This window comes from Bos taurus, chromosome 16, assembly GCF_002263795.3.
Source record: "Bos taurus isolate L1 Dominette 01449 registration number 42190680 breed Hereford chromosome 16, ARS-UCD2.0, whole genome shotgun sequence".
Classification (NCBI taxonomy): Eukaryota; Metazoa; Chordata; class Mammalia; order Artiodactyla; family Bovidae; genus Bos; species Bos taurus.
The window spans coordinates 62,773,145-62,786,535 of record NC_037343.1 but is presented as its reverse complement, the minus strand read 5'-3'; the positions used below and the strand labels follow the sequence as shown (position 1 = coordinate 62,786,535).

General features: G+C 44.8%; 1 protein-coding gene across 3 annotated transcripts in view; it reads right to left on the bottom strand.

Annotated features, from left to right (window-relative positions):
- CACNA1E (calcium voltage-gated channel subunit alpha1 E) overlaps positions 1-13,391 on the bottom strand; it is a 337,992-nt gene that overhangs the window by 163,060 nt on the left and 161,541 nt on the right. For all 3 annotated transcript variants that reach the window (XM_015475247.3, NM_001191123.3, XM_024976061.2), the window contains one exon: positions 3,594-3,697. In XM_015475247.3, the coding sequence (XP_015330733.1) occupies positions 3,594-3,697 (104 nt within the window). The remainder of the gene's footprint in view (positions 1-3,593; positions 3,698-13,391) is intronic.

The following is a 13,391-nucleotide window of genomic DNA, read 5'->3' as shown; positions in this document are numbered from 1 at the left end:
AATTCTATCTTGGAAATTTTTTTCCTTCAGAAAGTTTTAGGAGGTTTTCTATTGGTTCCTAACTTTCAATATCATCAAGAAATCCAAAGCCATCCTAACTCCAAGATTCTGTATAAATAAAATTCATCCCCTTAATAATCACCAGAAGCTTACAGAATATTATCTTACTCAGATGCTCTGAAATGTCATGATTTATCTTGGTGTGGTCTTTTCTCTTTCATTGTGTTGAGTTATCAGTGGGCATTTTTCTTATTAATTCATCTGTTCTCAGTTATCTCCGTGCCCACCTCCTATTTCCTTGCCATATAAATAACTGTTACATTATATTCAGTGTATACTTTTTAATGAATTTTTACAAACTGTGCACATTTTTTATTTATGTGGATGATACTATACTGTTTCCATCTTGTTTTCACTAAACTCTGCTTTCATTGTGTACATGGTCTTTGTTGCTCCTAACTGCCACATAATATGTCATGGTCTGCATCCAAGAGACAGCTAACTGCTCTCTTAGTTATGGATACCCAGATTTCCGCTAAGTCTGCACTATAAAAACCTAATGATAGAAAGAATATCTTTGCACATGTATCATCAGATGTTTTAAATTTGGCAATGTGAGTTTACTAGTTCTAAGAACATTTTTAGTATTTTTTTTTAGATAGGAAATTTTTTCTATCCATTTCCCTATTTTCTTTATGGAATTTTTATTAGTTCAATGTTGAAACAAATCTTTGATTTTCTTATTTTTGTTCTACTTTCTGTGTGATTTCAACTTTATAGTCCTATCATTTACTGTTTATTACATTTTTATACTTTTACATTAATTCATTGTACATTAATATAAGTTTTACATTAATTATTTTAATTTCCAAATGCTCTTAACTGCTCAGTGTTCTTTTTCATAGCAATCAACTATCTTGTAGATAATCTCTTCTATCTCTGCTGATGTCAATTATGCTTTTAAAAAATTACCTTCTGCTCCCTTCATTATTCATATTCCCTCAAGTTCCTTCTACCTATTTATTATTTTGATTTGTCTTTGTGTTGGACCTTTTCTTTGAATGCTGATGACCCCTAATTTAAGATCAAGATACAAAAGGCTTGTTGGAAGCTCCTATGAATGGTTGGGCCTTATAGAATGGGGGAGTGTAGTGGTTTGACTGGTCCTTGCCTCTCCCAAAGATGTGTCCACATTCTAATTCCTAGAATCTGTGAATGCTCCCTTATTTGGAAAAAGGTAATGTAATTAAGGATCTGGAGATGAAGAGGTCATCCTGAATCATCCAGATGACACTAAATCCAACAACAAGTGTCCTCATAAGAGACAGACAGAAGGAGATTTTAGACAGAATAGGAGGCAATGCAGCCACAGAGGCAGAGACTGGAGTGATATAGTCACAAGGCTAGGAATGCCTGGGGCCAACAGAGGCTGGAAGAAGGAAAGAAATTCTCCCCAAGATCCCTTGGAGGTAGCATCACCCTGCCAGATTTTGGCCCTCTAACCTCCAAAATTTTGAGACAATTTCTCTCACTCTTTTAAACCACCTGGTTTGTGATAATTTGTTGGGGTGGCCAAAGGAAACTAATAAGTGGACCTCACCAAAAGTGATGGGTCAGACCATTTTTCTGGTCACCATCAAATATCAGGATACAGAGGTCTTTTCTCTTCAGATGGATGGTTTTCCACAGAGGACTGCTGTGAAACCCTCTCCCCCTCCTTCCCTAGACTGCTACAGTTCTGAGAGCGAAGCAGTAGAATTGGGCTGGAAACATGACATCCAGTTTGTGGACTTTCATATAATACTCCTGTTTCACTGTTTTCTCTTGATCAACCCCATTCTAATATTAAACTCTGTTTAAACATGGTGGATTGAACCAAGTCGGTCATTTTCTGTGTGTCCACAAATCCAAGCTTTTCTGATTCAGCTTTGACAGAGAGGAAATCTTCTAACCAGGGCGGTGTGGGGTTTGTTGGGGCAGGCACCTGTGAGCATTGTTTGTTTGAGGGGAGTACATATCTTAATGTTCCTTACAAGGATTTATGAAAAATCTTGTTTTAGTATCCCCCGTAAGTCCATTCTGAAGGAGATCAGCCCTGGGATTTCTTTGGAAGGAACAATGCTAAAGCTGAAACTCCAGTACTTTGGCCACCTCATGCGAAGAGTTGACTCATTGGAAAAGACTCTGATGCTGGGAGGGATTGGGGGCAGGAGGAGAAGGGGACGACAGAGGATGAGATGGCTGGATGGCATCACTGACGCGATGGACGTGAGTCTCAGTGAACTCCGGGAGTTGGTCATGGACAGGGAGGCCTGGCGTGCTGCGATTCATGGGGTCGCAAAGAGTCGGACACGACTGAGCGACTGAACTGATCTGATCTGATAATCCAGCTTTACATGATGCTTCAATTCCTGACCCTTTCTTGGCTCTCATTTTTTATCGGCATTCCTCATTGTAGTTAACAGAGCCTCAGCTTTCATGCCACTAGATTAGTTATCATTTACTCTCCATCTTCAAACATTTTGTTGGCAACTCTCATTTGTTTTCATACCCTCTCCTAATCTCTCTGTCACCGTGTCCTTCTCAAAATTTATTTCCTGTGTTTGTGGATGTATAAGAGATGACCAACTTGGTTCAATCCACCATGCTTAAACAGAAGCACCACTTTATATAAATTTCCATTTCAAGAACATTTGCCATTCAGACAAGAAATCATGTTCAGTTTTGCTCAGAAAATAGAAGACCCTCTTCGACCTTGCTTTTGCCCTTCTATTTTCTCCTTTCAATTCCCAAAGTGAAATTTCCACTCAGGTTAAATTAGGTCACATCATAGTCTTCTCACTCTCCATAACAAATCCCATTTCTTCATGTTGGCTTATGGGATGGTGCTTCCCTTTCTGGAATATTCATTCCCATGTATTCTATCTTATTCTATTACATATTTTGCATCCCAAGCAAAATCCCAACCCTTTATGAAACCATTCCTGATAACTTCAGACTATATAGGTTTGTCTCTTCCCCAGACAAATGAACTATATCTTATATTAGCCAGTAAAAAAACTCCTGCTCCCTAACTGTTTCAAGTGTTGGTGTTGTCTTTTCAGCAAAACATAAGATTTTTAAGGCCAAAAACCATGCCTTAAACTTTATGCGCTCCTTGTAACGCTTATCATGGCATTGAACACTGAATGTTTGTTAACTGATGTACAGTAATTCAAGCCACAAATATGAAATTTGATGCCCAATACAAGATAGAGTAAGAACCTTTTGAGGATAAAGCCTGCATCTTATTAAACATTATATGCCTAACAACCAGCACAGCATTGGACATAAATGGTCTCTCTTGAATGATGGAATGAAAGGATGGATAAATGGACTCTCACTACATATCATATTCAATGTTGTACCAATTTAAGATTTTTAATTCCTAAGAATACTAAAGATGATTAAAATGCTGTACTCCCAGCATCTAGGGCAGCTTTTGGCCCAAAGCGGCTGCTCAGTAAATGAGAGCTGCACGAACGAATTTGTCAGAAGTCCAGAGCATTAGGTTTATAGTCAGAAAGAAGAGAAGAGAGAAACATCTGGCTTACCCGGAAAGCACTCCCAGGACAAGGTTGAGAACAAAGAAGGATCCAATGATGATGAGGGGGATGAAGTACAGCCAATTCCAGGTGGCTCCTAAGGCATCATTGGTCTGAAAGAAAGAAAAATGGTTCTTTAGTATTATACTTCATCAAAACCATCTGCCAGGTGAAGGCCTCCATTCTGCAGCTTCACACTTAGGGTTATGCAACAAGCACAGTGCAATACAGATAAACATGCGTTGCTTCACTCCCGATTTGATGTGATTGTAGATTAACTCATTTTCCCGTGTATACTGTGTGGGGCACCATGTCACTCTGACACAACATCCTGCATTTGAATGGTCTAACATCCTCACCCAATGGATAACAGTCCAGAAAGGTCAAATATTTTTCTAAGATCACACAAATAATCACTAGTGTTATGGTGTGTGGTGATGTAGGTTCTAAGCCTTTCTACTCTAAATTAGGCAAATTCTCAAAAGACAGAGGCAAGGTACATCCATCATTTTAGTCCAGGGATTCTGGTAAAGACCTTGACAAGTTGCTTGGGAGAGATGAGTGTTATCCACGTCCCGCTCAGCTCCTGACCCTGGGCTCTGGCTTCCTTTCTTCCATCACATCATGGTCCAACGTACACAGTTAGACCAGGCCAGGCCCTGGGAAGGCTCTGGAAAAACAAGGAATAAATCTAGATTTGAAAAGGGATCCCTTGTTCTCTCTGTAATGCTGACACATCGTGAACTAAAACGCGCATGGAAATCTACATTCTGGATTCTAATACCACAAGTGTGATGCCAGGCCTCTGAATGGTAGGGGTTGAGGGAGGATCACATCACGTGGCTCAGTCAACTCCCCAACTCACCAAAAAAAAAAAAAAAAATCAACTCTTGGTAGGATTTCTCATTAAGCATCTTGAAACTGTTCAGTTTTGGAACATTTTGAAAGTCCTATCTAATACTTGGATCTCTCAATTAAACTTGACTCTCTCTCCACATGATATCAATCCCAAATCTCCCTAATTAGTCCACTTGAACTACATTTTGCACACACAGGGCTTTGAAATCCCTCCCAATCCCATCCTACTCTCTCACACACAAACTTTAATACTTGTTTGAAACTCAACAGTTTATGGAAAGATATTTTATTCCCAATTCACTGGAGAAACAAGGCCAGGCCATCCAAATCAAACGCCATACCTAAAATTTGCACACTAAATTAGCAAAATGAAGATCCGAACTCAGAATTTCTATGGCAAAGTGTTTCCTGTCCCTGATGTACCTTTTTCTCCCTCTCACTTTGCCAACATATTTTGATTCATCATCTTCCTGCTTCCTGTGGACTTCTATGACATTCTGTTTTTCCCCCAAATTATCTCATTTTCCTTCTGCTTCCCAATCAAATATGTCAGCCTATAAAATACAGCCTCCCACTGATGATGGCAACTATCACTGCACAATAGATTTTTCCATTAAAAAACAGCTTCTAAAGCAATCTCTTTCACCAAACTTGTCTCTTGGTCTTGCCCCTACACTACTGAGAGAGGTATGTTTGCAAATGAAGCAGAATAAGAGTTAAAAACAAACACCTTCTGAACTAAATGAACAGAAGCAGAGACCTGCCAATTTCAGTATTCAAGAGCCAGTGTTTTGGTTTAACAGGTCTGGTGAGTCAAATGCAAACAAAGAAGATGAGGGCCAGACCTTAGAGGAAACCACTCCTGGTATCAGAAGGAAGATGCAAAAGAACTAGATGCCAAGGGCTACAGGGAGTTTGAACGGACATCAGTTCAATTCAGTTACTCAGTCGTGTCCGACTCTTTGCGACCCCATGGACTGCAGTACGCCAGGTCTCCCTGTCCATCACCAACTCCCAGAGTTCACTCAAACTCATGTCCAGCAAGTCGGTGATGCCATCCAAACATCTCATCCCTTGTCATCCCCTTCTCCTCCCACCTTCCATCTTTCCCAGCATCAGGGTCTTTTCATATGAGTCAGATCTTCACATCAGGTGGCCAAAGTATTGGAGTTTCAGCTTCAGCATCAGTCCTTCCAATGAATATTCAGGACTGATTTCCTTTAGGATGGACTGGTAGGATCTCCTTGCAGTCCAAGGGACTCTCAAGAGTCTTCTTCAATACCACAGTTCAAAAGCATCAATTTTTCAGTGCTAAGCTTTCTTTATAGTCCAACTCTCATGTCCATACATGACTACTGGAAAAACCATAGCTTTGACTAGATGGTCCCTTGTTGGCAAAGTAATGTCTCTGCTTTTTAATATGCTGTCTAGGCTGGTCATAACTTTTCTTCCAAGGAGCAAGTGTTTTTTCAACAACTCTGTGGCTTAGACAGTCACCCCCATCCTTAGTACTCTTTGGCAGCAAGAACTCAGTCTGCTCCTAGTACCCTAATCAGGGCTCAAGTGCCAATAAGCATTAGTTGGTGTCAGCAATAGCAATGATGAAATTGTGGCTTTTAAGCTCTCTTTGGTCCCAGGAGTGACTGTGCTATATCTTGAGAATGGTGAGAGCAATTTCAGTCGGGTAACTATTTGCCAAAGATGTTGCAGAGTGAAGAATAATTTTCAAATTGTGGTCTTATAGCTAGTGATCTGTATGATGCTCACATGTTTGGAGGAAAATGAGCTTCTGAATCAAAGAAACTCAGGAAACACAGCAGATTTTATTTTTGCATTAGCTTGAGAGAAGACCCACCCCAAAGAAACAGTATTCAAGTTGTTTCCTCCATCATTTCATATGCTTCCTTGATTACAAACCTCCTTTTCAACAGAAACCTACTAAGATATCAGACAATACAGCCCATGAAATACAGGGATAGAAGGACTCCCCTTCACAGGCCCAGAGTCTGGGATATGCTTTCTAACTCTTCTCTAAAATACTCAGTGTGTTGTGAGAATGTTTTGGTTTTGCTTTAACCTACATTAAGGCAAGAGCCTTCACTGTCCACTCATTTCTGTACCTGGCACCTGACAAAGTGTTTGGCACACATAGGTGCTCAGCTAACCAGTAAATGACCACGATTTGAGTAAAATGATTCTCGGGTTTAAAATATGCCAAAAATAAATTCATTCTGATATTCTCCCCAAGCTTTATCTGAATTGCATTTGAAAAAGTCATCCACCATGGTATTGGAGTCTGTGGGATGAGAAGAGGAGGAGAAAGAAAAGAGAAGGAGAAAATGAATATCTGGGAGGACCCCAGCACCATGCCCTAGGGGCTTATTAAGGATGACTGACAGCTTAAAAGGTTCTTCTGGAGAAAGCAGCCCGACAGCTCCCCTAGATTATTCACAAACCTTTTAATAGACCCGCTGCACCCTCGCTACACCTTCCTCCTCTCCCTCGTTTCCTCTTAGCTCTTCCCCTCCCATCATTCCTGTCCAGGTGGCCTCACAATCTCACCTCCCCTGCTTGTCAGTGGACCAATGACAGGTCCACTAGGGCAAGGGAGCAAACCTCAGCAGGAAGTGGGCAAGCTTAGGACTTCACGCCTCCCTCCTCCAAAATGGCAAGGTTCTTTCTGATGCTAATTAGAGTTTCAATCTCTTTCTGATTCATCATTATTACAACCTTAAAATTGTCCAGTGTAGGAGAGACAACTACTGCAATATCTTTTGAGATGGAAGAAGAAAAAAGCACTCGACAACTCTGAAGGCAGCAAGTGCCCTGACACCATACGAGGTGGGAGTCAGGAGCACCGAGCACAAAGTTGCCAGTTCAGCTCCAGAGTTGTGACTGTGCTCCCTCTCGGGGTGGGCATGCCTGTCTGTGGCACAGCAGGCGGTGGGAGAGCGGAGGGGCTGCCTACGTCAGAGGAAGCATCTCCCCTTCCCTTCTGTCCCCCGGTACCCACCTCCCCCACCCGCCCAGCTTCTGTGATCCCAAGCACCTTGGGTGTGGAGCATCACTTCATTCTCCCTACTGATTCTTCCCTCAGGGACCGAACAGTCACCCTAAGTACTCCATGCAAGATTGAGAGAAAGACCTTTCCCAACACGGTCCACCCATTTCTGGTTCCAGGCGAGTCTCACGGTGGAAGCTTCCCTGCCCAGCCTAGTATTGTGGAGCAGCTAAAGTATAAACCAGCCTCTCCTTGAAAAGAAGGCTTGACAGTGCATTCCAGCCTCCTCCTTCCCCACCATTCATGGAACACCTACTCTGTGGCAGGCAGTACCGAAGAGAGCTTTTCTTTGGAGCAATGTCCTCTTATTTAAGATGTTGAGTCTCCTCCCACTGACCCAGTCAAGCCCCTAGACTCGACAGGCTGGCCGGCCTCCATCTCTCTCACCTCCCGTTTCCCTGAGTGACACACACACGCACACGTGTGCAGGGCGGGGGTGATGACAGACAGAGAAAGCACTGGGGGTGGCGGCCCACCTGCACAGGGAGCGCTCAGCAGGTAGCAGGTGGGAATGTGTTCCTTTGGGAACCTGCCTGACTGGGGGTGGTGAGCCCACCCACTCCCTGGGTAAACAGGCACACATGGCAATTATCACATTAATCTCCGGGGGATGGGGGAGATGGTGGAGGGCAGGGGTGGGAGAAGCCAGACTGGGGAGAAAGATGGGATGGGATGGCAGGAGGCAGGGGATCCCATGGTTTTCCTGGCGCAAGGCCGAAGGCAGGGCTAGCCTCTGTAGTTGGAAGCAGGTCTCCATCAGGGTTCCACAGGGCTCTGTGGAAAACAGGCTGAAGAGCCTCCTTTTGGACAGCCACACCTTTCACAGAGCAGCTTCCACCAGGGAGGCTGAATGACACATGGCTGCAGAGTTGGGAGGTTGATGAGTTGGGACTGGGAAAATATGGGTTTTTTTTCAGGGGAAAAAAGGGTCCTTTCAGGAGAAAAAAAAAAAAAAGGTCTCTCGGATACACCTGCTTCCCAGGCTGGAGGCGCCAGCAGGCAAGCCCCAGCCTGGCCCCCAGCAGGGTTTCTTGGCCAGTGCGTCACTAGTATCTTGGGCTGGATGAGTCAAGGCTGGGTTGGGGAGGAGGAGGCTGTGCTGTGCACTATGTTTGCAGGATCCCTGGTTTCTACCTATTAGATGCCAACAGCATTTTTCCCAGTTGTGGCAGCATAAAGTGGCTCCAGAACTGCCAAACATCCCAGGGGGCCAAAACGGCTTGCTATTGAGAACTGCTGGCTGAGAGACTCTGGCCTTTGGAATTACCAACTGAACTCAAGTCAAGGGATGGCTGCAGCAGCAGTCCTGGGCTGTCAAAGAGGCCAAGCCATTCATCTCAGCAAAAACATCTGGCCAAGGGGACTTCCCCGGTGGTCCAGTGGTGAAGACGCCACACTTCCACTGCAGGGACCACAAGTTCAATCCCTTGTCAGGGAACTAAGATCTTGCATGCCACATGGTGAGGCCAAAGAAAAAAGTCCAAGGCCTCTGCTGACCACACCAGGGAGAGAAAATTCAGAGAGGGCAAGAGGGGAGTAAAGGAAAGGGGCAGAGATCAAAGAAAATTCCACAATTCCACAATTCCACCTTCCCTGATGGTATGATACCTGGGCACCCAGCACTGCCAGCTTGCTGGCCTCCTCTGGGCCCGCACTTCATTCCAGCACCAAGTGAACACCTCCTTTTCATCCCGAGAGACTTGAAGGCCATGTTTCAGCGCCAGAAGTCGTGTGTTGTACGACAAATGTGTGGACCATGTATTAATACTGCGCGACAGATACTCTCCTAGATACTGGGGATGAATGATGGACAGAACAGTACCAGGTCCTGATCCACATGAAGTAGTATAATGGGGAGACCCCCATTAAATAAGTGAGCTCACACGGCCTGTTCAACTTTAAACTGAGGGGAGGGTGATGAAGGACCACACCAGCAGCTGACCTGCAGGTGCGTCTGATCTGGTTCAGGAAGTCAGCAAAGGATTTGCTGAAGCTTTCAGAGTAAAGCATCACATGAGTCTAAGAAACTACCTTGGCAAAGGCAGCGGAGGTTAGAAAGGCAGAGGAAAGGTTTATCATGGAGGGGAAAGGTAGAGGAGGAGAAGGTTTAAATTAAGAAGTGCTCACAGTCATAATAAACCAGCTTATGCTTACCAAAGAGGAAAGGGGGATAGTGGGATAAATTAGAAGCTTCAGATTACCATATACACATTACTACATATAAAATAATATATAAAATAGATAACTGACAGGGACCTACTATATAGCAAAGGGAACTCTATTCAATGTTTTGTGATAACCTGTAAGGAAAAATAATCTGAAAAAGAATGGATAGATGTGTGTGTGTGTAACCGAACTGCTGTGTTGTGGACCTGAAACTAACATGTTGTAAATCAGCTACACTTCAATTAAAAAAAAAAAAAAAAAGATTATGAAGTGCCAAGAGGTAGGGGACACAAGAGAAGAAAAATGAGGGCAGGGAACGCTGATACCGAACTCCTGCCTCTTTGCAGCAGCAGCCCCCAGGCACCTGGGTGGATGTTGTACTGAAACATTCATAAATCATAAGGGCACCATCCTTAGTGGATTTTTTCAAAGTGTATATAACTGTGCAGCCAGCATCCAGATAAAACCAGGCTTCCCTCACATCCCTTCCTAGAAACCATCTCCTCCTCAAATGTAATGTTCTCCTGACTTCTATACCCATCAATTACACTGGCCTAGTTAAGAAATCATATCTCACATTTCTCTCAATGTCCTGAGCCATCCACATTCCCTCACAGGGACTTACATTTGGAAGAACTCTCTCCCTGCTGAGCTCTCACTGGCCTGGACGTGGCAGAGTCTGTGCTGTCCCCAGTGGTCTCCTTTAGAGCAGATGGACCAGCGTCCTCAGCAGCTCTGAGTTTTGGCTGCTAATGGCTCACACCTGGATCCTCCTGAGACATCGGCCCCCGGCTGACAGACCCTCCTCATCTGGGAGTTTGTGCCTATCCATGGGGGCTGTGACCTGGAACCAACAGCTCACTGATGTGGGGATGTCACGGGCCCAACCCCTTCCCCTCTGCATGGGACAGCCTCTGTGGTGCAGTTCACTCCAGAGCTGCCTTGGGGATCAGACTCAGGCTAAAACGTGTACAACCACATCTCTGTCTAGTATTTTCTCCTGACCTATTCACCTTCCCTCCTACCAGTTCGGGGTCTCCCTGCAAGAAGTCCATCAGTAAAATCATTGCCACAAAAATCTCTGTCCCAAAGACAGTTTATAGGGAATCTGATTTAAGGCATTAAATCGTTATCTCATCAGGGTTTGACCAACCTCACAAAGCAGTAACACTCTGCCCCTGAGCCACCCAGATGGATAGTAGATGATGTTTCTAAAGGCAGAGCCACTGCCCCTTGACCACAGTCACGTTTTAGGGAAAGGAAGTACAATGTACAGCGTACGACCACTAAGCAAGGTAAGGCCTGTGGACCACGTGTACCAGGAATTCTAGCCACCATCTAAGTAGATTACAGGAACACACTACCCAATCCATCATTTGGCAGAGGAGGAAGGTAACGAAGGTCTGGACAAGCAAAGTAACGGGGACACAATCTAGAGCCACATAGGGTCAACTTCTTGAGGATGCCTGACTGTCCATTATCTCACTTGGTCTCTTGATAGCAATCCTACCCACTCTATCACCACCTTCTAGGGCAGAGCCACAATAAAGAAGAACGCCAACGCTAGGGCCTGGCAGCCAGAAGGTAAGAGCTGTATCTCTCAGACCCCAGGCAAGAAAGCAGGGTCGGGGGAGCAGGTGGAAAGAGTGAGGACAGAGAGCCCGAGTGAAACTCAGCCACCTGCTGCCACCCAGCAGGGAGGTGGAACCTGTCAGTCCTGGAGGCAAAGCATTTCATTATGTGTCAGACCCCTGAGTGTATTTAATAAATATGCTAAGCCTCCCCATACAAACAAGCTCCAAAGGCAGCATCTGGCTGAGCCAAGGGCCTGAGATTAGTAATCAAGCCTTTCCACGCATTCTGGTCCTTTTCAGACCCCCAGATTTGATGGCCAGCGGCCACTTTCTCCTCTTGCCTGGACTGCCAGCGCCTGTCACTGAGAATTCGGCAGTGCCTTAGCCCACATGCAAAAGTACCTCCAGGGGGACTTCCTACTGGGCATTTCACCACTTATTCTTCCTCTTCTCTGACCAGTGGAAAAACAGAGCAGGACCAGTGGGCCCAGGAGGACAGCCAGAAAAATCCACTCTCCCACCCATGTTCACAGGCAGCAGTATGATGCCAGCAAGGCCACCCTCGGGAGCTCTGCGTAGTATCACCGACCAGCAAGCACTGCCCCACCCTGGACGTGGGTGGTGATCACCACTGGGGCTGGGCAGACAGGTATGGACGTATTTGTGAAAATCCATCCACACGCCTGGGAAGAGGACGCAAGTAAATGTCAAAGTGAGGGCGGATGAGCAGTGCTGCATCTGACCAGGAAGGCTGCCATGACCTTGTCCACGCAAGTGAGCGCCTTCACACCCACACTGCTCGGGGCCGGCTGTGCTGAAGAACGCTTCGGTAAATCCTAATGATTCCAATACCATTGTTATGTGAGGTTTGTTGTCTCCTCCCTTTCTGATCACTGGCCCAAAAGCCCAAAATGGAGAGAACAGATCTGTTCAAGATCTTGTATTGGTTGAAGCCGGGATTGGGTTCCACGGGGGCTCAATATCCTGTTCTTTCTACTTGTGTGTACACATGAAATTTTCTATAATAAAGAGTTTTTAGATTTTCCCCAAATAAAACTGTATAGGTTGTTTATACGGTTCAGGGTCATATATGGGTTTTTAGAGAAACCTTTGTGGCAAAACACTGGAAAATGGTAACTGGGCAGGGGTAGAAATCAGTGATTTTATTTTAAAATATTTTTATCCTTTTCTATACTTTGCAGCTTTTTCTGCAGTAACTAGTGGGTTTTGCTTTGTATTCATGGTCAGAGAAAACATAAAGAGTACTGTAGGGAAATAGCCAGAGAGAAGGGAAGGTCCTCCTGCCAGGCAACTGCAGCAGGGTGCTGGGGAGGTCAGCTTCCCTGGGGTCACTGGGAGCTGGGCAGTTGACCACACAGTGAGCCATCCAGGTTGAGATGCTGCTCACCTCTGAGAAAAGGTGAGTATGCTTTTCTGATGCTGCCATATGTACGTTGGCCAAGTCAGCCACTCAGAGAGGAAATGAATGAGGATACTTCCCTCGTGGTCCACTGGTTAAGACTCTGAGCTTCCAGTGCAGGGGGTACAGGGATCGATCCCTGGTTGGAAAGCTAAGATCCCACATGCTGCATGCAGCACAGCCAAAAATAAACAAATGAATAAAGAGGTTGTTTCTTATGATGATCAGCTAACACACATCACCCTTCTACCCAGTATACACGGCTGGTTGACCAGAGACTGAATGTATTCTTGCAAGAAACTCAAGCACTAGAAGAGCTCAGAGAATGAGAGAAGACGTGAGTCTCAGCAGACCTTCCCTTTAAAGCCCAGGGACAAAGGGTGCATGAGGCTTGACAGACCCTCTGCATTGTGAGAGTTTTGTGTAGTTTAGAAAGACTATACTGATGACACAGGGCAACAGGTCTTCAAGCAGTCCCTGGCTGGTTCTCTGATCTATCCCACAGTCCTCAGAGGTCAGTCCTTCTGGTTACAATCATTTGCTGCATTTCCATGAGTCCCCTGTCCCCTCCAGTTAAACATCTCTATTTCCCATTCGTCTAACATGAATTCTGTACCTTTCATCATCTTGAAGTTTAGAAGGAAGAACAGCATCTTGTACAAGCCCCTTACTTTATGAATGAAGAACCAAATATCAAAAAGCTGATTTCTGAAAGATACTCCCCAGTT